Source organism: Dermacentor albipictus, chromosome 4 (genome assembly GCF_038994185.2).
Source record: "Dermacentor albipictus isolate Rhodes 1998 colony chromosome 4, USDA_Dalb.pri_finalv2, whole genome shotgun sequence".
NCBI classification, from domain to species: Eukaryota; Metazoa; Arthropoda; class Arachnida; order Ixodida; family Ixodidae; genus Dermacentor; species Dermacentor albipictus.
The window spans coordinates 166,979,693-167,005,799 of NC_091824.1; the positions used below are offsets into that span (position 1 = coordinate 166,979,693).

Sequence of the window (26,107 nt, forward strand, 5' to 3'; positions counted from 1 at the left end):
GCACTCTTAATTCCGTCGTCTCGATGTCCTGAGGCAGCGTCTGCCGATCGTGCCCCCGTCTGTTCGTCTGTCGTTTCTCTCTATTTCCCTTTTCTCTGCTGTGGGGCGCACGATGGCAGGCGCTGACCGAAGGATAGGCAAATTCTTCTGCTGGGGGTTCTTTGTTCTTTGTTTCTCTCTCTGTCGCGGTGCGCCGTTAGCGGCAACCGGCGACCATTTGGCTATGTTTTGTGTGATTCATATTCGGAAGTTATGTTAAAACGTGTGTTCGTATTAAGTCCCAGGTTAATAAATGTTCTTTGTTGTTTCTTGAGAGCTTTGCCTAGGGTCTCCCTTGCTGCGCGCGCGCGGTCTCGCCTTCCCCTAAGCTGTGGGGCCGGCGGGGCGCGTACGCGTGCAGCTGCGCGTCGGCACACGGAGCGGGCCGGAGCAGGCGCGGACGCGCGGTGCCCTGCGCGCGCGGCGGCTCGGAGTGCTCGAACCTGCGGTGGGTCTATCGCCGTGCGCCGTCGTGCCGCGTCGTGGGGCTCCACTTCTCGGGGGCCACTTGGCGACGCCGTGCGCGGAAACGTACAGTGAGCCCACAACATATGGCATATGGCCTCTGGGATCGGAAGATATCACAGGGTGACTAAAACTAACAAACGCGTGCTGCTTAGCGTATGCTGTACTATACCGTGTAGCGTACGCTATAGTTGCATACGCTATACTATAACTGTCTAATAGGACCCAAGAATGCAGTGCAATGTGGCGAGCCAACATGTCATAGCTGGCAGAAACTGATGTGTGAAATCCCTCTTAATTAGAAGTGCGCTTGAACATGGTACTGCCGAGCGGATGGCAGCAGTGTTCCTCGGATGAATTATAGTCCCTACACTTTATTAATGATGCTCAACTATTCCTGCAATGAGGAATTGCAGGAATTGAACAGAATAACTGCACTTCACTTATTATAACTAATACTTGTAGTCATAAAGCTACATCAAATCGCATATTGCTTATGCACATTTGTGCTGCCAGTATTCGACAGTGTATTTTGACAAGTGTAAGCAGTGCGTCATGGCTGCTGGTCACAGAAATGCATCATCAAGTTCACTCAGTGGTAAATAGTTTCAGATCTGCCATGCCTTCAGTGTCATAATTGTCATATTTTGCAAACTAAATGCTTCAGACTTCATCTTACACCAAATTGCATGGCACATAACTGTAAATCTTATATGTGACACACTATTTTTGGGCTGTGAATGCAAGCAGTGAGAGAAGTCTCCCTAGCCTTTGTAGCATTGCCTGCTATGTAGAAAATGGAGTATACTTCAGTCATAGGGAATTGCTGACCTCCATAAAGGGGGCCACTGAGTTGAGGATCGTCGGTGAATATATGGGAATAACTTGTGCAGTTCAAGTTGCAACACCATTTGCCCAGCAGCAAATTTGCACATCATTATATCTTTATTTATAAGCGCTACACAAGTCCCCCTTTAATACAAGCCACCAAAATGAGCAACACCTCCCATACGTATGCACACAAAACAAGTTTACAACAAGAAAAGGGATAGATACTTTGCATATGTCTACACACGCAGGTTCTGTCACTTCTTCCCATATTTCGTTCAGCTGCATGAGCAACAAATAACAATGGTAACATAAATTTGTGTTAACTTCGTCCACAACATCCAAGGACTTCCCAAACTACAGCATTGCACACAATAGCATACATGAGCTACACAGCAGTGTGGTTGGTGGTTGCTGGAGGTGTCCTAGCACAAGCGAAACTCAATCAGGCAGAAGGGGAAAGTGGTAATGAGGATGACAGGATGACAACACAGCCACTGTTTGATGGAACTGACAGTAGCAACAGTAATGAGAGTGATGGTAACACTGGCCCTTAGCGCTTCAGAGCTTGACGGTGCCTATTTGTTTGAACTGGTAATGGCTTTGAGCACAGAGTAAGATTGACAAAAGCAACAACTCCATACCTGCCGGCCCACCCAGATTTTTCATAATGTTTACAAATTTGCGTGCATTTCATAATTTTACAGATGCTGCATGAAGTTTTATAAAAAACAAATTCTGTTGAAAATATTTTGCTCATTGCTCTTTGAACTTTCCATTGAAAGTCTTATATTGAAAGGACACCAGGGGGTACTTGCTTCGTGAATGATTATACAGACAAGTTCCTAAAGCAACAGCAAAAACATAAGATTCGCTGAAAAAGTTACCATGATGTAAAAGCAATGTTTTCCTTGTTAGTATCTGCTATTGCAAGTTTGCTGCTGCTTGTTATCTGTGTCTATAGGTAAGTGATTGTTAATAAAGTGTGTATGTGTACCTCGAACAGCATGAGTTTAGAGTAAGCTTTCTACAAAAAAAAAAAAATCATGCTTCAACAACAATGAAAAAAACAGATTCTGTGAAAAGGCACCTTTCAGCTCTATATAGTTGTAGTTAAATGTATCTGAGCCACAGATATGCAGAAATATCCATGATATTTAATGATTAAGTAATCATGTAACGTTGACAGACTGACTGCACTATTCTCATTCCTATGAAGTCAGTGGCAATGGTGCCTGCAGGTATGAATATTAAGGGTCAGAAAAATCTGTTGGCAACTGCATTTCATTCTTTTGAAGTTAGTTTTGCCCTAAACTGTACGCAAATGAAAATTAGTAAAATTATTGGTGTCGTTACAACTGATAACAGCCTAAAAATTGGGCATCTTACAATAAACTCATAACAGTTGCCAGATGTGCAAGATATCTTAAAAATTTTTCAGTGAAGCTTACGTGTCTCGTGTCTCCTTCCTTCGTCTGTTGTTTTATGTGGCGCCTTCTTTGTAATCATGCCTAACCAACTCGCCCACCAGCGCGTGCTCAGTGAATTGTCTCTAAAGCATATTGTTTGATAGGTGTTATACGTGCACTGTAAGGCCTGTGTTCTTCATGAAGTCCATGAATTTAAGGAAGTGTTTTGTGGTATCTGCTTTTGTACATCTAGCCATCGTCACTAGACATAGCACTGCAGTGGAGGCCAACTTGCAGGAGACGGGAGCATTCCAGTTGTAAAGGTGGACAATTCCATACTAAGTGGCAGACGTCTGCTTCCATCACTGGAAAGGGAAAGTTTGTGCATGCTGCATCTTGTGGAAGGTGTGGCCAATTCCAAATAGATATGGTAGCCGGTGTAGAGGCCACCTAGGCATGCAACCTCATGAATACAATTTCCTCCACCCTAGTAGATTGACAAAAAAGGGTGCAGACACACTAGGAGAAAAAATAGATGCACATCAAGGCACTTCCTTTTACTGTGCATGGCTAAAGAAAACAACAAAGCTTGGGTCAGTAAAGGCATGATAATGTTCAACAATAACCCTGCCACACAAGAAAATGTAATGCATTTGCACCGAATGACAACTGTATATGTCACTAGTTTGCCGCTACGTGGGAATATTTAATGTCAATAGATGAAAGTGACATTTGTGATCGCTTGCAATCATTTGGAATGAGTTCAGGAAACTCATTCAAATATGTTGCAGAACATGTTAATGCTCACCACCGAAAAGCGCCAAGAAATGTACAGGATCAGCAAAAACAGCACAACAGAATTAATATTTACTACTTTAATAGCAATGATCTATATTTTGTAAGATACAAAATTGCTATGCATTTGATCTCATAAGCAAGAGACAGCATACCTGTGCATTCATTGTGCTACCAGATGTGCCCCATGGTTTCAGTGATAAATTAACTAATTTGATCCATACCTGGCTCTAGTCTTGATCTGATTATGAGGCATGCCGTACATGAGCATTTTTGCATTCCACTCCCATCAAAATGCGGCCGCCGCGGCCAAAATCAAACTTGTGACCTTGCGCTAAGCAGCACAACACCACAGCCACTGAAGTACTACAGCGAATAACATAAATACCTAAATTAATTTTAATAAAGAGAAACCTTTTGCACACACATGGGGACATTTTTCCAGCATTTTATTCTTACACGCATTGCTCTCCCCATATTAAGCAACTGGTATTAAATCTTGCCATGCGACGTTCCAGGAGCTCAATGTTATTTGTTTGCCAAACAAGACAGAGGATCACACAGAGACTATTATTTATCTATAATGGTCGAAGAACGATGTTGCTAGAGCCAACACTTTGACAGGGGAACATTTTGACATCCCTTGTTTGTCTACTATTGATTACTAAGGTTACTATTTCTATAGCAAATATGGACACTCTAGGTGAACTTTTGCCATTGCCACAATGTTCTATAGAAAGTCCACGAGCGATAAAATTCTACAGCGCCCTGTGTGCCGTATGCTGTGAGTGCAAGGAAAAGCATGCGAGGGTGAGCTAAGAAACATGATGGCTTAATGCACGCTGTCTCTCCACACACCCAACGATGGAGGCCACGCGATCATGCATGCACTAGAAGAGGAGGGCGTGCATCGCCTCTTTTAGGCAGGCTGCGCATGGCTGTTCGCACAGTTGAGCGCATATGCAGCCAATGCACCTTATCTTGAAATTACCGTATTTACTCGAATCTAATGCGCACTTTTTTACGATAAAACGGGTCCAAAAATTGCGTGCGCACTAGAATCGAGTATGACGCTAAATCTGCATTACCATGTCTCCATTGGCATTTCCAAATGGCCGCCTCACACGCGTTTCAAGCCTAGCTGCCGTAGCTTCCTCCATGTGCTGTAATATGTGTGCTTAGGTTAGTGCACTGTTCGTCTTCCCGGTTTTCCCGTTGTCCAAGTTTTCTCTATCAGCATGGAAGTGCCGAGTGCAAAGACATGCTGAGTTCATCACGATGCTGCATATAAAAAGAGAGTGATCAGGTGTGCGGAGGCGGACTCAAATGCGGCCACATAACGGGCATTCGGAGTTCCACAAACTTTCGCGCAGGACTGGCGCAAGCAGGAGAAGCTTTATACTCCAACAGCTCCTACGTATGGTGCGGCCGTGCGGTCCCTATCTTGAAAGCGATCTGCGATAGAGACAGAATCTACGCATCTAGGCACACTGTGCTGTGGTTCTCGTCGGTTAGTTCGCGTTGAAGGGAGAGATCGCACAAAGGTCAATTCGCTAGCTCTTGCTACCACACTTCCCCACTCTAGCGTTTTGATAGAGTTCCCGCAGTCACTGCGTGAGACGTGTTCATGTTTGCTTGTGTGCACGTGACACCATGCTTGGCAATTTAGTTCATAAGCAAATGTTTAAAAGTTTATACGGCGGATAAAACTACTATCCTTACTCTTCATATAACTGTCTACTAATTTGCTATCGTAATCAATGCTTTGCCTTTTGGGCGAAAATGCGACTTTCTTTAATTCTCGCAACTTTAGTGTATTGGGAGTAAATCTTTGTTTTTTCAAATGAGAGGAAGTTGTTTTCCTGTATGAAAGAATTAGGTGCGCAATACTGTAAAGGACTTCTCTTCTTTCTTATCTTTTTTTAGGTCATGGCAAACAGCAGGTGCACGTTACAATCGAGGGCACATTAGAATTGAGTAAATATGGTAATCTGCAGCAGCTGCAAAGGCTAAAGATTAGTTGAGATGCTGGTGGCTTCATGTGCACTGTCTTTTCATGTGCCTAATGTTGGAGGTCATGTAATCTCAAGTTTTAGAGGTGCGGTGAAGCAAGTGTTTTCATCACTGTAGCATGCGATAGCGGCTGCTCATGGTCATTGAGAGAGATTTGTTCATGTTTGCCTGTGCATGCATGAAACCATGCTTGTTAATTTAATTAGTTGAGTGAATGTTTACTGCAATTTATACAGCCAATAAAAATACGAACCTTACTTTGTGTAGCTGTCTAATTACTTTACCAATCGCTAATAATGCTACACCTTTTGAGCAAAACTGCCAACGTTTTGATGTATTGAATGCCATTAGATTTTCCAATCTGACAGGGGTATTAGAAACACATTTGTCATAGATATTGTACTAACACTCCCAGAGATCCTGACCAAGCACATCAAGAGTGTTAAAGTGTGCATGTCACTGGGCAAATTTATCACCTTGACCCTAGGTGCTCCAGTCCAGGTATAAGGCAGGTCTATTTGAGGGCCAAAACCACTGCTGCCACCAGACTGACGCCTATGATAAGATAGCCTGTTGCGTAGAGCTCCTTGAGGCTGAAGCCAAGACCCAAATCCCAGGCCTGAAAGCATGTACCAGCAGAAGTTTCATGTTCTGCATGTGGATGGTTATACACAACTGTACATAGTAATTTCATATGGGAGAGCATAGCACACACAGTCCCTTTCTTTGCAGTATAGCTTAAACTGGTTTACATTCTGCTCTTAACATTCTCTTTTCTATTAAGGATGTTAAAGCTTTAAATGTGCAAATCATACTAGACATTCAGTGTAACTTCTGTCTCTGGTCCGACTAAGAGCCGACATATGAGCCGCTGAACTAGACATGCCTAGCTGCAAGCATGGCAGTTCTGAATACAAAATGCTGAACATATAAAAAGTCTCATCTTACGGCAAGATTTTAAAGCAAGTGTGCCATCAGTCTTTCAAAGAAACAGCATAGGGTTATGCACCAAATCACGACACAAGAAGGTTTCTGCATTTTAAGGTCTTCCTTTAAGCTGGATGATCTCAGAGGAAATCCTGACGTTACACCATGACACACAACTCACCAGGTGGCGCATGCCATTGAAAGTGTGGTAGAAGAGGGCAAAGGCCAGGCCAAGCTTCACTGGGAAAGTGAGGATGGGTGAGATGTGCATTGCCTGCAGGGCCTCCACATAGTGCGGGAACTGGTGCGAGCACACAAATGGCATCACACCCATTCCATACAGGCCTGGGCACGAGAAACAAATACGTCGTGGTCATAAAGTGAAGCTACTCACACTTATAGAAAGTTCGTACTTTAAAGGGGTCCTGACATACTTTTTGAGCATGATAAACAAACTTGGTTATACTGTACTGTCTTGAAAATCTGGGCCAAGTGTTAATCCTATACATGCAGTTGGGATTTCATAATTTTTTTCCAAAGACTGCTTGCCTTTTCCTTCAACTTTTTAAAACTTTGACTGCTTTTACCCCCTTTATTTTTATGCAGAAGTAATCCGAACGGCTACTGAGTGAATTTCTTTGGTCAATACTACCAAGCAATGCCATTGGCAGAAATAATAGTCGAGAAATCTGATGATGATTTTTATTGGCATCCCCTGTGAAATGGGGAAGACAAATAGTCAGCTAGCCTGAGCTAATCTGTTTTAGTACATCTGTCGCAGACTAACATTTAGCTTCTCTCCTTGATCGTCCCTTCATTAAAACATTTATCTCTATCTTCTACAGTTACCTAAGCCTGCAATGACTCTAGATCTATCAATCTATTCCCTGTCTTTTTTCCCACCAATACTCAAAACTCCTGTTTATCTTGATCGCTGACCAGTTACTGCTTTCATCTGCTTTGAATCACAGCGCTTCTGGAAGGTGGACTTTCCTCATAGTTCTTGCTGGGTGAATGTCTTGGCATTCCATTTCGATGTACTTAGTCTTCTTCAGAATTTAGTTGCTGCAGAGACATCCCAATTATCTTGTCGTAAATAATTTGCTTTGGTATGTTTTTGTCCTCAGGCAGCATGCCTCTAATTTATTTTTTGCCAATTTTGTAAATCTATATGGACATTTTTATTTCCATCCCTTGCATCCAATTTACCGTCCCAGTTTCTTTAAATTTCTTTTTGGTTACTCCCAGTTGTCTATTTGAACTTTTAGCTACCTTGTACTTGGTTGGCAACTATTTTTACCTCTTCCTCCATTCTGTGTCCACACTATTGAGGTACAGCTATTCGTGTACTTTAGGCAGCCATTTCTTTTCATCTGTGTTCTTGAGTGTTTCTTCAAAACTAATTTCGCCTACTGCTTCTCAGATTTCAAAAGAGGCCCAACCAATGTCATCCTGCACAGCCTCGTTTGTGGTTTTACTGTGGGCCCCCAATGACAGTTGGCCACCAAAATTTAGTTATTTTCTAACCCTGACAAGATCTTCTATCTTAAGCACGAAATGGCATTTGCGAATGCTAGGCTTTGCACCATTATGCCTTAACAATCCCAATTCCTCGTGCCACCTCATATTTATTGTAGCCCCAGAGTGCTTTATAGTTTATTATAGCTTCATTCTGCTTCCCCTAGTACTTCCTCAGATTATTATGGTGGATGTTTGACTAGGTCATTAATTAATTTATGTATACACCCAGGTATTTATATTGCTTGACTATTGGTAAAACTTGCTGTTGAACTGATGCCACGTCATTATCCATGTCCTCATTAAATATCATAATTCACAATTTCTCTGAACTAAAATTAAGGCCAACGTCTTTTCACTATCACATGTATTTGCAAGCCTCTGTAAACCTCTTAATGACACTATGTCATCTGTATGCATCACCAAGAGGGAGCTTTTGCTTGGGGGTGCCTATCTAAATACATGGGAAAGCAGAAATCGTTTTTCTCGACAACCACTGCACCAAATTTGACGAGTTGCTGTACATAAAAGAAAAAGTTAATACACGGTGTCAGTTGGAAGCAGATCTTTTATTTAGGCCGTCAAAAAATGTTCAGGAATCTCAAACACGACAATTAAGTCAAAGGGAGATGCATACCCCCTGGCTTGGCGCTGCACGGCTTGTAGACGGCAGAAATTACATGCACAACCTAAGAAATCGAGTGATGACTCTGACGTGCAAGACATGCGGCAAATGTTAAAGACAATTAACGGAAAGCTTGACAAGCTGTTGCCACTCCGGGAGGTAGTTGAGGGCATTGAAGACACATTACAATTTCTGAGCAAACAGTACAATGAACTGCAACAATGAACGGAGCGAAATGAAAATGAGATCAAGGAACTAAAATGCAGAACTGAAAGACTTTAAAAAAAATGAGAGTGACGTCAATCAGCTGCAAGCTGAAATTGACCAGCTTGAATGGAGGAGTCGCCGCTTAAACCTGGAATTTCATGGGATTCAACACTCTGAAAAAGAAAACCTGCTCGAAAAGCTATACAAAGTAGCCATGCAGCTCGAAGTTCCACAGCTCTCGGAAAATGACGTTGTTTCAGTTCACTAGCTGTCGTCAAAAAAAAGAAAAAATACAGGGCACAACCTGTCGCTTTGCGAAACAAGCTGATAGGGACCACTGGTGGAAAAGCAGAAAGAAGTTGCGTGAATCAAAAGACGATGTATTCCTGCTTGAAAATGTGACAAAAGATATGGGCGAAGCGAACGAACTACAAATATGTGTGGCATAGCAACGGCCGCTTTCCTGTCTGAAAAACTGACTGTGAATGCGCAGTGGCTGTTTCTTCCGCAAGGGATATTGATAAGTTCGTTTAAAAACAGTTCTTGATAACGATGACTTGTGCAAGTGAGGAGACTTACATATTGCCGCAAGTATTCAGTCAGCATTTAGGTAAACTTCTGCGATCCTTTAAATGCTTTCATCTGAACATCCGCTCAGTTTCAAATAAGAAAAACGACCTCTGCTGGTTTTTTAAACAGCTAGGGCAATCATTTGATACGATACTGTTAACAGAAACATTGTCAATGAACGATACAGACATTTTCCGTAACCCAAATTATAGTACCTTCTACTTAAATCGGTCACATTCTCGCATATGCAGAGTATGCATCCTGGTAAAGGAAGGATTTGAGTGTGACTTACTGCCCAAACACTCCGCAACAACAACTGACTATGAAGTTCTAGCAATAACAATGCAAAACACCGTTATTATAGTATGTTATCGCCTTCCCAATGGCAGCGTTAGCAATTTTTTTCATAAATTAGAAGAAATCTTTGAGTTTGTTAATAAAAATCGGCTTGATTTAATTTACGCCGGGGAAATCAATATCATTACGATGAAAAACGATTCCCCAACTCTACAATTAGATATTTTACTGAATATGAATGGTTTAGTAAATGTAATTAACTTCCCATTAGAGTTTCTGAAAATTCATTATTTTTAATTGATATTTTTTTCACAAATATCACCCTTGAAAAAGTTAAGACGGGTGTATTTGCCTATGGCCTAAGCAACCACTTGCCTATATTTATTTGTGCCAAAGTGCCCGTACGGGAAAAGGTAACGCAGTCAATGCACCAGATGCAAAAAATAACCCCCCCCACAATTTGTCTATATTTCGGGAACAAATATAAAATGCCTGTTGGGGAAGATGTATATAAATTCAACGAAGCAAATGGGGCCTATGAAAAATTTCTTCATATTGTCAAATCGATATATGAATCTAGCTTTCCCTCAGTGTGCGTTAATCCAAGCAAAGAAATGTGGAAACCATGGATAAACTCTCAGCTTCTCAGACGAATCGTGCATAAAAATTTTCTCTATGGCAAGTTTATTTCAACTAAAGATATAGAATTATTCCGCCAATTTAAAGTGTGCCGTAATCGCCTAGATAATGATATTAAAAAGTTGGGCGAGAATATTTTGCAAACTTCTTTACAACTGCCACAACAAACTGAATTAATTCTAGGTTTTTACGTGCCAAAACTACAATTTGATTATGAGGCACGCATTAGTGGGGGGACTCCGGATTAATTTTGACCATCAGGGGATCGTTAACATGCCCACAATGCATGGGAGATGGGTGTTTTTTTTGCATTTCGCCCCCATCGAAATGCGGCCTCTGTGGACGGGATTTGATCCTGTGGCCTCGTGCTTAGCAGTGCAACACCATAGCTGCTAAGCCACCACTGCGGGTGCCACAGCAAATTACTGAATGCTGAACTGAAACGTCATTTTGAGCTCGGTTGTCGGATGTTAAACGGCATGTGCGGTTATGTTATGTTGGTGTATAATGGTGTGTGTGATAGTTTTTGATTCATGCCAGCTTCATGCCAGCTTCATGCAAACACTATGTATTCTTCCCCTCTTCAATAATGTCTTCAGGCGCTGCAGGTATTTCAAATAAATAAAGAAGTAAAAAAGTAATTCATTAAGTAAGTAAATAAATAACTAAATATATAGATAAATCTAAAGCAGGTAAAATTGATGTATTATACAGCCCTCTGAAGTGTACTTGTAGTGCCCACCGACGCCACTATGTACTGTTAAGAACGGCCAGCTGAAGTGCAAGTTTTGCCAGCCACTTGTGACAGGGGCGGCAACCTTCCTTGGCATTACGCTCTAGCCTCGTCGCTGTTGTGACTTAATGAGTTCGACGAAGCAGGCTTTGTGCCGCAACACGACACCGCTTACCTGGGTTGGCCGTGAGCAGGGGAGATGCCGCGGGAACGTCTACTGATTCCTCTTCCCCCGCGCCGTTCGAGACGCTAGACAAAGGGGAACCCGGCCGTGCTGCGCGGGTCAGCCCCGAGTTCTACGAATTCCGTATGACGTCGGTTCCGGACCTAGAAGCTGTGTGTGTGTGTGTGTGTGTGTGCGTGTGTGCGTGTAAGCCGTCCAGGGGAGAGGCGGCGTGTTTACAATGACTGAACGAACGTTTCTGTTCCTTTGGAATCAAGGCGGGGACCGAGTGTTTATAAACCGCTGTTGTGCGGTTGCTCGACACTTTCTTATTAAGCAGTCATATCAGACTGAGACACTCTCTCAAGCAGTCGTGTTACACTGACGTACTTTCTCTCGCAGTCGCGCTAGATTGATGAACTGCATGTAAATACTGTAAATAAACCCATATTCCTCGTTCTCAATGAGAAGCAGTCCTTCCCTTCATCAACGTCCTCAGCGTAGATAAGTTGGATGATGGCATGGGCAAGCTACCTTCTAATTCATGCCGGACTCCAATCTTGACAACGGATCACGAGCGATGGGATTGAGCTCCCAATCCTGACAACTGGCTGACAGCGGTGAGATGGACTTTGCGACGTGGTGCTGTGTCTGCGGTGAGTGCTTGGTTCTTGCTTTGACTCTCTAGGCTTCATTTTGTGGTTGTTCTGTTTAGAACAGTAGGGAAGCTAGATTGTTGAGTGTTAGCTAGGTTGTGTTTTCCTAGCTAGATTTACCGAGCAGGATCACTGCAGTAAAGCAGCAATCATGGAGTTAAGGAGATTGCTGAGAGACGAATTGTTGATTGTTGGTGAGGAACTGGGCCTAGATGTACGCAAGGAAATGCTAAAATTGGAATTATTGCAGCTGATTTCTGAACAGGCCAGTGAGGAAGAAATTGAAATGGGGTTGGAACTTCTGAAAAAAAAGAGAAGCACGGGACAAAGAGATAGAGGAACGTGAGTTAAGAAAAATGCAACTTGAAGTTGAAAGCAAAACGTTAGGAGTTGTCTCAAGGAAGTGAAGGAGCTCTGGGATGATCAAGCGAGGCAGAATCATACCGCATGGACAGGCTATTAAAGCCATTTGAGGTTGGCACCAACATAGGTTTGTTCCTAAGCAATTTTGAAAGGACTTGCGAGAAGATGAACTTCGGTCCGAGTACATGGCCACAGCAGTTGCTGTCTATGATGCCGTGTGAGGCGGCAGAAGTAATCACCAGACTGAGTGCACAGGATGCATATGATTATGCAAAAGTTAAGGCTAGTCTCCTGAAGAAATACCGCTTTTCAGCCGAAGCTTTTCGGCAAAAGTTTAGGAGCACAGGCAAGAAAGATAGCGAAGGGTATCCGGAGTTTGCATACGGCTTAAAGGCCAACCTAGTCGAGTGGCTGAAAAGCGCGGAAGCGTACGACAGCAGAGACATGATTATTGACTTATTACAGAAGCATCCCACACAGTGGCGTAGCAACAGGGGGGGCCGGGGGGCCGTGGGCCCCGGGTGCAAGGGGCCAGTGAAGGGGGGGGGGGGGGGTGTCATATACGTCTGAAGACACCCCTCTTTCCACCGGCTACAACCGGGGAGGGGGGTGACAGAGGAACTATGGGCCCCGGGTGCCAGACAACCTAGCTACGCCACTGATCCCACAAGCTGTGAAACTGTGGGTGCAAGACAGAGGGAATGTAAGCAGTGTGGAAAAAGCGGCTGAATTAGCCGGAGTACACAACGCGTAGAAAGTTGAACGCTGAGGACGGAAACTGGGACGGTCGAAATGGACAGCGGAAACCATTTCCGTTTAAAAAGGGTTCGCAGACTAGACGATTGGAGCCTGTAGACGTGGAGAAAAAGCCCGCAGAAAAGAGCGAGGAGAAACCTAACGGCGAAACAGTACCAAAAGAGCAGAAAAAAAAATTCAAATCTTTCAGACCAATCCGCTGTTATAAATGCCACAAACTGGGACATATAGCTATAAACTGTGGCAAGGCTAGCGTAGTTTTCTCCTACGTGGAGGAAAAAGACGAGAATATGGAACTTTTAGGTCCATATCTTCACGACCTGCAAGATAATGGTAAACCATGCCCGGTGCTGTGAAACAGTGCCGCCACGATGGACATTGTCCATCCATCATACGTGATGGTAGATGACTTCAGCGGCGAAGTAGCATGCATCAAACAGGTTGTAGAAGAACACAGCGTGTGTCTGCCCATGGCCAAAGTCAAAATCAGTGGACCACTTGGGGAGCTAGAGACTGAGGATGCAGTTTCCAAATTTTTGTCACTGCAGTACCCTTACATCTTTTCGAATCGTTCAAATCAGTTACTGCGTGAAAAAGGGCTTAAACTGGGAGAGGGCGTAGTACAGGCATTGACGCGAGGCCAAGCTCGTAAAATCGCGTCGCTTTCGGCTGAAAATGCACAAGCTGCTCCAGCGGAAGCAGAAAAATGGATAACTTCAATACCTGAATCTGAGCTAGGCTCGAGGCATGAAAAAATCAGTCGAGGAGAGCCTGCCAGCTGACCAGCTCAATGAGAGCGTATCACTAGAGTGTCAAAGTTCAAGCCTGCAGGAAGAGCAAGCTGACGCAAACACGAGCGAGACAGGGTCGTTATCACCGGCCTCAAAGAACTTTGATCAGCTCTTACGTGTAGATAGAGAGTCACTGGCAGCCGAGCAAAAGAATGATGAGAGCTTAGCTAAATTAGATCACAGAGCTAAAGAAGGCATTGCTAGGCGCAACGTGACGATACATAAGAGAGGAGGATTGTTGTATCGGCACTACAGAGATCGAAAGGGTAGGATTTTAGATCAGTTAGTCGTACCTACTAAGTAGAGGGAGGACCTTTTGAGTCTCTGTCATGGAAATGGGTGGTCCGGCCATTTAGGCATAAACAAATCAAAGGAAAGGTTGCTCATGGAATACTACTGGCCTGGCTGTTTCAAAGACGTAGAAAGCTTTGTAAGATCATGCGACGCCTGCCAGCGCTCTGGTAAACCAGGAGAGACATGGAAAGCTCCACTAAAGGTCCCACAAGCTGCCCTTAATAACAGAGCCTTTCAGACGACTTGTAATAGACACGGTAGGGCCTCTACCAAAAACAAAATCAGGTTACAGGTACTTGTTTACCATGCTGTGTCCAGCTACAAAGTTTCCAGAAGCAATCCCTCTGAATGAGCTCAGCTCCACCGAAGTAGTAGGCGCGCTTTTGACAGTGTTTGCACGAGTTGGGTTTCCAGCTGAAATTCAGGCGGGTCAAGGGTCAGTAGTCACGAGCGCACTGACTTCCACATTCTTGAAAAAGTGCGGGGTAAAGTTAATACACAGTTCTGTCTACCACCCTCAGTCAAACAGTATAGAGAGGTGGCATTCAGTGCTTAAGCGAGTTTTGCGTGCACTCTGTTACGAGCATAAGGAGGACTGGGAGAACTGTCTGCCGGCAACTTTGTTTGCTTTGCGAACGGTTCCACATGAAGCGACAGGGTTCTCGCCAGCACACCTAGTGTATGGGAGGACACTCCGTTCTCCACTGAGAATGTTTAAAGAGATGTGGGAGGAAGAAGGGCCTTCCGAAAGAACAAGCTTGAAGTTCACTGGGACGGGCCCGTTAAAGTGTTGCACAAACTTTGAGATAGTAACTATGCTCTGAAAATGCCCAGTCGCAGGAAGGAGGTGAGGATATATCACTGCAATTTGATGAAGCCGTATATAGAGCGGAGCGGAGTCGTTAACTGTACCATCAAAGAGCAGGATGGCACTAGTGCCAAGTTTAAGGAGTATAGGGCGACCCCCAACTCTGAAATCGGCATAGAACAAGTAGTAAAACATTCGGTAAGCTCGCATGCTCTAAGACTGGAGCAGCTAGATGAGCTAATAGGGGAGTTAGGGGAATATCTCGACAGATTCAGCGATCGGCCGGGTAGAACCGAACTAATAACGCATGAAATAGAGCTGACATCAACCAAACCCGTAAGATCAAAGCCTTACAGGGTGTCTCCAAGACAGAGAGAAATTATGGAGGCAGAGATACAGCGCATGCTAGAGTTGGAAGTTATTGAGCCCGCTGAGAGTGACTACAGGTCACCGCTAATACTGGTAGAAACCCCTAACAAGGACCCTCATCTGTGTGTTGACTACGGGCAGTTAAATGCAATCACTAGGGATCAGCTGTACCCGATACCCAACATTGAGGAACGAATTGAAAGAGCGCTGCTAAATACATTTCAACGATAGATCTCGTGCGGGGGTACTCGCAAGTTCCCCTTTCAGAAAGTGCCAGCTGCTATGCTGCATTCATCTCACCTGTAGGCACTTTTCGCCCTCTCGCACTCAGCTTCGGGCTGAAGAACGCGTCGTTTAGCTTCTCTAAGTTAATGGATATTGTCCTAAACGACTTGGACGAGTTCGCCTTGCCATATCTTGATGATGTAGCAATTTTTTCGTACAGCTGGGAACAACACATATCGCACCTCAAACAGGTGTTCTCATGGTTGAGGGAAGGCGGCTTAACGATGAAAGCGGAAACGTGCAGGTTTGGTTATTCGCAGCTTACTTATCTGGGCCATGTTGTTGGCCAGGGCTTGAGACGGCCAGCCGAGCTGAAAATAGCTACGATTGGAGAATTTTCTCAGCCACGCACAAAAACAGAGCTTCGTTCATTTTTGGGACTTGTGGGGTACTATCAACGGTACATTCCGAACTACTCGCAAATGGCAAGTCCATTAACGGACGCCCTCTGAAAGGGAGCACCGAGCAGCGTACACAGGGATAAGGACAAAGAGAACTCTTTGCAAAGTTTGTAAACGCTATTGGTTTCTCGTCCTGTGCTTCGTGCGCCAGACTACACAAAGGAATTCATAGTTCAATGAGACGCAAGCGACAGAGGTATGGGCGTGGTACTTAGTCAGGTCGGCGACGATAACGAGGAGCATCCTATCCTCTATGCCAGCCGTAAACTAAATGTAAGAGAGGAAGCCTACAGCGCTTCAGATAAGGATTGCGCTTGTTTAGTTTGGGCCGCCCAGAAGTTGTCGTGTTACTTGTACGGAGTGAAGTTCATCTTCGCTCTGTACAAGAGAAAGTTGCATAGCAATGCGGATGGTTTGAGCAGGCTAACTTGAATTCTGCGTTTGAGGGTCCCGCCTAAATTTTAGAGTTACTAGCGTTAATTTTGTTAAAGAAGATCCCCTCTCATTTAGCAGGATTGCCTCCATGATTGCTGAATTTGTCAGCACGAAATTGTTTCAAAAATTGGCATAGCGAAATGCAGCATTTTTTTTTTCTCCACTTATGTTTTCTTTGAAACCTAGCGGGTCTAAAGTGAGAGCCAAGGTACGTCCTCTCGGCGCAGAGCCGTGTTGTGGGGTTCGTTTTGCGGTTGCCTGTCCTTGTTGGATGTTTTGGGGCGGTGACTTCATTACGCAAGTGGTCGCTGCGAGCCAAGGCGTCACCCCCTGGCCACCAGCCATTCTCTTCCTGCTCAGCGGTTGTCAGCGCTGGACAGTCGAGAATTTCCGGGCCATGGAGGCGCTGTTAAGAACAGCCAGCTGAAGTGCAACTTTTGCCAGCCACTTGCAACAGGGGCGGCAACTTTCCTTGGCGTTACGCTCTAGCCTCGTCACCGTTGTGACTGAATGAGTTCAACGAAGCAGGCTTTGTACCGCAACACAACACCGCTTACCAGAGTCGGCCGCGAGCGGGGGAGATGCCGCGGGAATGTCTACTGATGCCTCTTCCCACGCGCCGTTCGAGACGCAAGACAAAGGGGCACCCGGCCGCGCTGTGCGGGTCAGCCCCGAGTTCTACAAAGTCTGTATGACGTCGGTTCCAGACCGTGAACCTGTGTGTGTGCGTGTGTGTGTGTAAGCCGTCCCGGGGAGAGGCGGCGTGTTTACAATGACTGGACGAACGTTTCCGTCCCCTTGGAATCAAGGGGGACCGAGTGTTTATAAACCGCTGTTGTGCGGATGCTCGACACTTTCTTAAGCAGTCATGTTAGACTGAGACACTCTCTCAAGCAGTCGTGTTAGACTGACGTACTTTCTCTCGCAGTCATGCTAGACTGATGAACTGCATGTAAATACTGTAAATAAACCCATATTCCTCGTTCTCGATGAGAAGCAGTCCTTCCCTTCATCAATGTCCTCAGCGTGGATAAGTTGGATGACGGCATAGGCCAGCTACCTTCTAATTCATGCCGGACTCCAATCTTGACAACGGATCACGAGCGATGGGATTGAGCCCCCAATCCTGACAGTACGGACACTAAAGGTCGGCACGCTCGGTCGGCACTGCAAAAGATGATGAAAATAAGGTGGCTGCTGCATTCTCACGGTGCAAGCATGGCATGTGGTAGTCCATTCTAAGAGCCTGCTACACTGGTCCTCTGGTTCTGGCACTCCGCTGCAACCCATCGGTTCACGACATACTGTTATTATGTGAATATAACTTTGACAAAGCCATCATAACAGTGTAACAATTTCACCTAAGTTGTGAACTTATATATAAAATTTGCCCACTTTAGGTGCTCTAATGGATACAATTTGCAGGAAGGTGATTTCTGTTTTTGATGCAGAAAGACAAATGTGTAAACTTTGGTTTTAAAACGTTGTAAACCTAAATTTAAAGAAAGGTAATTGCAAAAAAAAGATACAGGCCATAAATGAAAATTTTGCTTCCACCAGTCACTAGAATTAAACTTTATTTCTCAAATGCACCAAATTTAATTAAAATCAGCAAAGGGGTTATCTCAGAAAAGTATTTCTGTGCTTTACATGTATTAGAAGAGGCAGCATAGGAGTTGGGCTCGAGCTAAAGCTTCCTCTTAAAAGGTGGCTGCCTGATGTGGCAGCAGAGAACAATACCACTGTGATACTACAGCCAATGAGATTGGCTGCACAGGGGAGAGTTGTGCCACATGATCTTCACATCATGTTGACACAAGAAGCTCAATGGGCTGGACTCAAATCTGTGCCGCACAAAGCATGTAGAGGAAAGTCACTAAGGCATTGTAATACGCAGCAACATTTGATTGTCAATAGCTTTGTTAATAGAAACAATTCACTAAGTGATGCCTTTCAATACAAGTCATACCTTTTAAAGAGAGTGCTGCAAGGCCCCTTTTATGGGTACTAAAGACAAATATTAAGTCAAGCTAAAGTTAAGGATTATTGTTTCAAGGTGTACAAAGTGTCACATTCGTGAGAACAAAGCCTTGGTAAGCAAGATAATGACATTAGCATCCGAGATTGGGTGCTAGTTTCCATAATGTAACACATACCATTCATAATCAGTAAATTTACATCAACCTCAGATAATAGCTTTTGTCGGTCTACATACATATTAATGGAATACAAGAAACATGGATGTGAGAAGCAGCACAAGTGATACTATCATGGGATGCCGAGTTAAGTCATACTGCACAGAACTATTATAGTATCAATTCTAGCAATGACGGATCATGCATTGCTTAGTTGCTGATGTTGAGATGCTGGCAGCAACAGAGCCATATAGCGGCTGTTCTCCTTTTACAAGCCATGCAACTCCAGAAGTTTCTAATCCATTGTGGTGAAAGGAAAAAGTACTGCAAGATGTTGCTACCAGAGGTACTGTCACCACTCGCTTTATATTCTGTAAATGGCAGTGCACATATGTGAGGCTAAATGAAAAAGTAAAGACAATTTTCACATGACACCTTTATCTCCACAGAGGAAGAACAATGCATATCACTTTTCCACATATTCCTCCTGCATGGCAACACGGTTTTGTTATCATGCAAACAGCTTCTGTATCCCGTCTGCAAAGAAGGTGTTTGGCTCCTCACGAAGCCATGTCTGCACCACTTGCTGGGCCTCGTCATCTGACCTGAACCAATGGCCATGCAGCGCCTACTTCAAAGGGCATCTGTAGCATCTACAATGCATATCAGACCATAGCTATATGCAAATGTAGCGAGTATGCGTAGCATTTACTTTGTGCATGATAGGGCTTGAATAAATATTCGCACTCATATGCTCCAGTCTGAGCATGCTACATGGTGTGGACTCGCTTTGTCCTTCACCAGCTTGACTGTTGGATAGTAGCCACAACCAACTTGCACATTTTGAAGTGCTATCAATAGCTCAATACGAAGTCTGCCAAGCCACATAACTACGAGCGGCTAGGAGTTAGCGCAAGCTGGCAAGCGTGTGTGTGGTCTGACCTTAACCTTCACATGGTTCGAGGCTATTTGAGTGTTCAAAACTAGTCCAAATGAGCAGGACCCCATGGCTATGACACCAATATGCAGGGTGGCCATAGTTAAATTCCTACATGGGTGGCCGCAGCTGAGCATGAGCAGACGATGGTAGTCAGCTTCTTCCAGAAGTTATAATTGTTATAGAAATTCAAAAGCAGATTTTCGCTCATTTCAGCCTGTTTATTAAACTGCATCAATGAATATATACAGTGACTGCTGGAAGAAGTGCACTGATCCAAACGCCCTTCTTGATTGATGTCCCCCCCCCCCAGCTGCATCCGCATGTGGAAACCCGCCATATTACGAAATAAAGCAGCTTGAAAAGAGCAAGGAGCAGGCTTATGTTGAAGAGAGAGAATTTAAGAAAAAGGCGACTCCGTGCTCCACTTGCGAGCTCCATGTTCACAGCAGCCTACGCTATTCGCAGACTGCTTTTTGCCAAGCCCGGAGGTGCTTCAGGACCCCTTTAAGAGCTTTCCTTGATGTTTATGCAAATGTAATGGTAATGATGCAACTGTTGGTGCACAATGAGCCATATACTATGCATGCATACACAGTGGAGTAGCTAGGTCGTCTGGCACCCGGCGCCCTTAGCTCTTCTGTCATCCCCACCCCCCTCCCCGGGTGTAGTCGAGGAAGGCGAGGATATCGACAATTAATTTTCGGGTGTCTTCAGACGTATAGGACCCCCCCCCCCCCCCCCTACTGGCCCGGTGCACCCAGAACCCCCCCGGTTGCTACACCACTGTGCATACATACATACATACATACATACATACATACATACATACAATGTTTACGCAAATGTAGTGAAATGATGGAGATTTAACACAATGATGTAAATGTTTTGATGTAGCTGCAACAACTTTTTCAAAGCGACATGCACAAATGTGCAATAAATTAGTGTGGTAGTATGCAGGGTGGTATAGTGGGTGATTGGCTTGGGTAAACTTGGCAAGACAGCAGCGAGCACCAACAAAGTCAAAGAGGCAAAGAAAGATTCTAAACAGAACTCTAAGTTGTTCTTGAACTTGTTAGAAAATGCTGCTTGCCCGATTTTATTAAACTTTCCTTCAGAAGATCTCACTGGTGCTGCGTGTTCACACTGCTCCACTGGTGTTTTCTTGGAGAGTGTGGCACCCTCTCTGTGTAGGTCTCCAACTCAAAGCTGGCACTAGTGCTAAGGAGAGTATAACATTAGAGATAGTCCCCACAGCTGTGCAACAACTCCCATTAATTGTGGGCAGTTTGAAATACAGAAGGATTGTGCAACACCTTAAGCCTTCAATTTTCTCAGTGATTAAAACATTGTGAAACAAAGAATTCACCATCTCCTTTAGAGCTGCTCAACAGAGATCAGACAACCCTGCTCTGGCTTTGAAAAACTACTCACACATTGTCATGCCAATGCCAGTTGTCCTGTGTATCAGCGAAGGCACCCACGACATTTGCGGCCTGCAAATCAAATAAAGTGGTATTTCATATTTGCTGGATCACCGCCTATAATTAAAAAGAAGAAGCATACAAATACTCCTCTAAATATCAAGTGAAGAATCCCAAAGCCTTTAATTCCTAAGCCCTGTTAGTCATTGGCCGGTCACCTTCGCTAATAATATGTCCATCATCAGGATTGACCATAAATTTTTGTTGCAAAGAATTCTAGCATAAGAAACTTTTGTGAATATGGCCTCAGTTCTGTAAAAGTGCCTTAAGCCATCCGAATTTGGTTCTACAAGCACATTTCAGAAACAGCATGCAGGTGAGCAACCATATAAATCTGAAAGCCTTAAAAAGACCTTAACAAATTTCAATTTTATACAGGGTACCTAGCTATAAGCATCCAATAGCCATTTTCATAAGCAATTTATCGTAATCTCACAATGTTCAGGTGATTATTAATAAAGCACTAAAAAAAGTCAGATATGTAAGACTAACAATTCCAACTGCTCCAAAAATATTAAGCTGCATAAGAAAAATTGCTAATTCAATCCATTCTAGAATATGCATCAGCGCATTGCCTTCTTACTGACAGTACAGCATCAACATTTTTTTATAGGGTTGTATAGATGACAAGGACATCAGAAATGCCCCTGTCATCTATGCAGCACTATAAAAAAAAATCTTGATGCTGTACTGTTTAGTAAGAAGGCAATGTGCTTTATATGCCATGTGTACAACATACTTTTGACTTTCCCTTGCTGTTCCATCCTTCAACTTAGCACCTCTCTCAGCCTGTCATGAAATTGGTTCTTTGAAGTTTATGCAAGATATCACTACCTCTTCATGTTGGCTTTTACGTAACAAATAGTTACCTTTTGCTAAACAGTCTTTGACCTGCATCTATCATGAACTTTACCTGAAAATGATTTTATGCTCAAAGTATTAAAATGTTTAATACAGTTTCTTCTTGCACACTACTATTGACGTTTAGAATTAGCTAGCAATATCCATTCAATTCCATGAAATTAGTTTTTCACCACACTTGATGCCAATGTAGCTTTGCAACCTTTTTTCTACTTTTTTATACGTCCCAATTTTGTTAGCTTGAAACATGCCTACAATTTTCTAAACATACCTTTGTAACCCTGCACTTTGTGCCCACTTCTGCAGTAGTCTCTTCTGGGTTGAACTTATTATGCGTGCATATGTTAAAACTATTGTAACAGATATGTGCCACCTTGGGAGAACTGTTTAGCCTTCTAAACCACCAAAACAATTCCGCAAAAAACATACCAAGCTTTCTCATCTTTCTTTTATGTAGTCATAAAATTTACTGTCATTCTGATCCTTAAAATATAATGATAGATTATTGATACTTCATAATGTGCTTTTTCCAGACTTCTACTACTTTCTAGTGTTGAAAATTGAACCAAAAGGCAATTACCGACCGTAACTTGTCTTTGGTGGTGGCAGCAGCAAAACATCAGGCTGAACAAGTGTGACTCGTAATTGGCTACATTGGTACAACCTCCCCTGATGAGCACAGATCAGGACTGGGGGTTGAGTTAAGGGTATGAACATACTACAGAAGCCACAAGTCTACACTACAATCTTTCACCATTTCGTTTGAGGCTCTCGGTGCATATCAGCTATAAAAGTAACAACAGTTCTAGCTAGCCTGGAAGTACCTGTCACATGATCATTGCATTCACATCAAGCTATCCTGTTTGAAATACTACTTGGCTCAATATTTCTTTTGATATTGCATAAGCACATATACCTAATACCAATGCATGCCAAATATTAAGTTGCTATGCAATGCCGTCAACATGTGAGACAACATTATAGTAATTGAAAATGAGTGTGTCAGCAATTTTCTTCTGCTTAGATACATTACAGACAATGCAAGAAGTTGACATACATTCAAGGTGTTGCTATTATATGACTAATGCTGCTGCAATGAGACATGGCTGAAGAAATAATCTGAACATTTCCTTACGCATAAATGCTCAGGTGAGGAGACAAAGGCCTCTCGAGTGACTTGTTCTTCTTGAAAAAGTGTTCTGTTGCTTCTGCCTGCTTGGGACTCATTGCTGACATGGGTGCAAGACTGGGAAAGAAAAAGATAAGACATACAACACAACCAGTAACTTTCTGTCAGTAGGATGCAACAGTGAATGCATTGAGTTAACACAAGCTGCAGGTACCCCCCACTGGCTCACATCTTGACGGGACAGGCAAAATTGGTTCGAATTATTGACGTCCAAAATAAATGCCCGCAGAATGACTGCCCCTCCTGGAACTCCAATGCATGTGATCGCTGTCATCCACTGCCTATTCGTGCACCACCATCCACCAAGCTATTGACCTAGCACTTATGACACCTTTATTTTCCTCTAGTCTTCCAACACGTGAAGCAGAACCAGACTTGTAGACAACAAATTGCATGCAATTGATTACTTGTGATTACTCAAAAGCAATTTCATTTTTCAGTAGCTTTGTAACTGATTGATTACTTTTTACTTGGTAGTGTTCACTGTAATTCAATTATTTTTTGGAGTAACGAATTACATGTAACCAGTTACTTTAGTGATAAGCAGCCAGAACTGGCCCTTATGCAATAAAACCCAGTAACCGTCATCATGAGACAAGCTGTAACAGGTGACACAGCTTTCAGCCCTTGAATTTGGCAGAAATTACAGAACAACGCCTGCAGTCTGCAATGCAGCATCCCAGCAAATGCACATGTTCGGACAGACAGACCCGAGTGCTCAGTATTTGTTTGCACATTTTAATGTTCCACCAGATGTTGGCAGATGATTTGAACTGATGTCAGACAATACTGCCTAGAAAGCATCTAAAAGTGATTTTTCCAGCTCTTCAATGGCCCTAAAGTGAGAACGCCTTTGCGGAGTCCCAGCAAGAATGGAGCACTGTGCTTCATAGTGACCCAAGTACAATCATTGCAGCATTGAGTAAAGTTCAAATCCCGCTTCTGGGTTCGTGGTTTGGACTCGGGCGTCACACAGATGGTTGCTTCCCTATGCTGCCGGAATGCCTAAAACATGGTAGCGGGCCTGCGCTATACCAAGGCGTAGCACTAAGGTTACTAGCCGGCCCATGTCATTGTCCATCTCTTTTGCCGAAAGTTGTTTGTTAGTGAGGAGATGAGTTCAGGAAGTTGAAGGAAACAAATGGGCTTATTTTACATATCTACAACTGGCTCTATGGTTATGTTAACCAGCTATATCTCAGCAGTCTACATGAGTGAATCAAGGCAGACTACATGTAGGAACACTTTACGTGTCTGAGCTGACAGGGCACCCAAGAGATCGGCTTTTAAGCAGTCGTTCTCTCTAGGCCGCCAGCAAGGGAACTTGATGACCTTGTCTTGACCAATTGGAATGGTCAAACTGTTATTTTTGCACCATCCCGCCAGACTCCCCCTCTGATGCTGTGCCTTTGCTCCTACATATGATGAAATAATGAGGTAATATGGAGGCACAGGTTTATGTTGTTCCCACAGAAGCTGTTGGACGTTGGCTCTTTTGTAGCAATTAGAGGAGCCAGGCCCTGATGGTCATTACCCCTTTCACAGAATGGGGCAGTTGCAGACACCTAGAACAGACGTTGACCTCGCATGTTGACCTGCCGTCATCTAGGCATAACAGCTGGAATGCTGGACTTCTCAGCTGTCCTATGACCCTAGCATCCATTTGTAACAGTATAAACCCAGCTTTATGCATAATTTGTTCAGATATTAGGTACAATACTGCTTTTCCCTTCAACATGCACATAGAGCGAGTTTTCAATGGCACTGCCAGTGTATTCACAACAAGATCCGTGAAGAGATACTAAAATTTCGAAAGGCGGTTATTTGTAAAAATAAACAATGTGTGAAGGGCTGCTGAGGACGCACTGAAAGAGCAAGCCCAGCTCGTTTAATTTACTATATTTGTGCAATGTTAATAAAAGTTCGGAGGAAAGTAAAAAAGTAATCTATTTTTAAATTAAATTAAGTAATTGTAATCGGTTCCTTTTTTTTTCTGTAGTCTGCACAAGTGTGAATGCAACTACGAATAACACTGGCACCCACAGTAACTATAGTAAGAACAATATCAATGCGAAAATCGGGCATACCATGCAGTGGGCAAAGCTGTCACTGGTCTCAGAAGTGACACAGAACTTGTTTTGTTGGCGAACCTGAAATAAACGGAACCGAAGGATAGAGCTCTTAGATAGGCCAATTGCTTGTACTACAACTTTTCTTACTTGCAGTTGTGCAGTCGTAAGTGTTCACACACACGTAGATACAAAGCTGATTGGGAGAAGTCGGGATAGTGCCCCACTTCTCAAGGGAGGAGTCAGGATTAACCTTGCCGTTCCATATCTATAGCCAAAGCGCTTAGTAAGCTGAACGGCGTACTTTATTCTTCTGCCATTCAAACTACAGAACTTCTAACGGCAAGGTTCTAACTGTTGCTGCATAAGTCGCGGGTCGCTTTTTTCGCCACGATGATAGATTTTTTTATAAGTACTAACTCCAGGAGGGCACATGTAACCCGGAGGCCTCTGGAGAGCACCTGAGATTATAATAAAGGAGGCGGCGCAGGATCTCCAGGGCACCAAAGGGGTAGCCGGGGGATCAAAGCTGGAAGCAGGGCGGCCCATGGGTTAATTGGGGCCTCAGCGAGCGCAAACCCACGGACCAGTCTGGGTTCCTTTGGTGCCCCCGTTGCCGCTTTGGTGTCGGAGGCGCCGACAATAATGCGAAATAATGACATGTTGTTACAACTTATAAAAACACACGAATTAATAAATATAATTACGTACAGCCACCAACATGTGACGCTAAGTTCATCACTACCGCGCACCGTGCATTCTGCAACACTTGTCAGGACTTTGCGCCCCCAAGGGCAGCTTTCACGTTCGACACGCAGGAGCGCTTTCGTAACTACGAAACAACAGCACGGAAAAATCTTACCATACATTAGTTAAGCGCTTACCTCACTGCGTATGCCATGATAAGATGATAGTCACAGCTGAACGAAGTATTAAAAGCTGGATGAGAAGTTCGCAGAAACCAGTTGCAGAAACTATAGCAGAAACAGACGGCCGCCCGAAGGAGACTGTTGGATTGGATCGGCTCGACATACGGCTATGCCTCT

The 26,107-nt window shown here is 43.8% G+C and overlaps 1 protein-coding gene and 1 pseudogene across 1 annotated transcript; one reads left to right on the forward strand and one right to left on the reverse strand.

The window, feature by feature from the left end:
* Window positions 1-1,430: 1,430 nt before the first annotated feature.
* LOC135910064 (succinate dehydrogenase cytochrome b560 subunit, mitochondrial-like) lies at window positions 1,431-26,107 on the reverse strand. The gene is made up of 7 exons (XM_065442051.2): window positions 25,946-26,107; window positions 25,080-25,142; window positions 22,939-23,049; window positions 20,893-20,954; window positions 6,658-6,821; window positions 6,026-6,168; window positions 1,431-3,106 (listed from the first exon to the last, which is right to left on the reverse strand). Exons 1-6 carry the CDS (start codon window positions 25,960-25,962, stop codon window positions 6,064-6,066), a joined length of 522 nt encoding a protein of 173 aa, XP_065298123.1. The 5' UTR covers window positions 25,963-26,107; the 3' UTR covers window positions 1,431-3,106; window positions 6,026-6,063.
* Window positions 8,398-9,360, forward strand: LOC139059472 (uncharacterized; annotated as a pseudogene).

Coding starts and splice junctions, on each gene's coding strand:
- LOC135910064 (XM_065442051.2), bottom strand. Junction 20,955..22,938: donor CCTCACCTGAGCATTTATGC/GTAAGGAAATGT, acceptor TTTGATTTGCAG/GCCGCAAATGTCGTGGGTGC. Junction 6,822..20,892: donor TGGCATTGGCATGACAATGT/GTGAGTAGTTTT, acceptor TCTCGTGCCCAG/GCCTGTATGGAATGGGTGTG.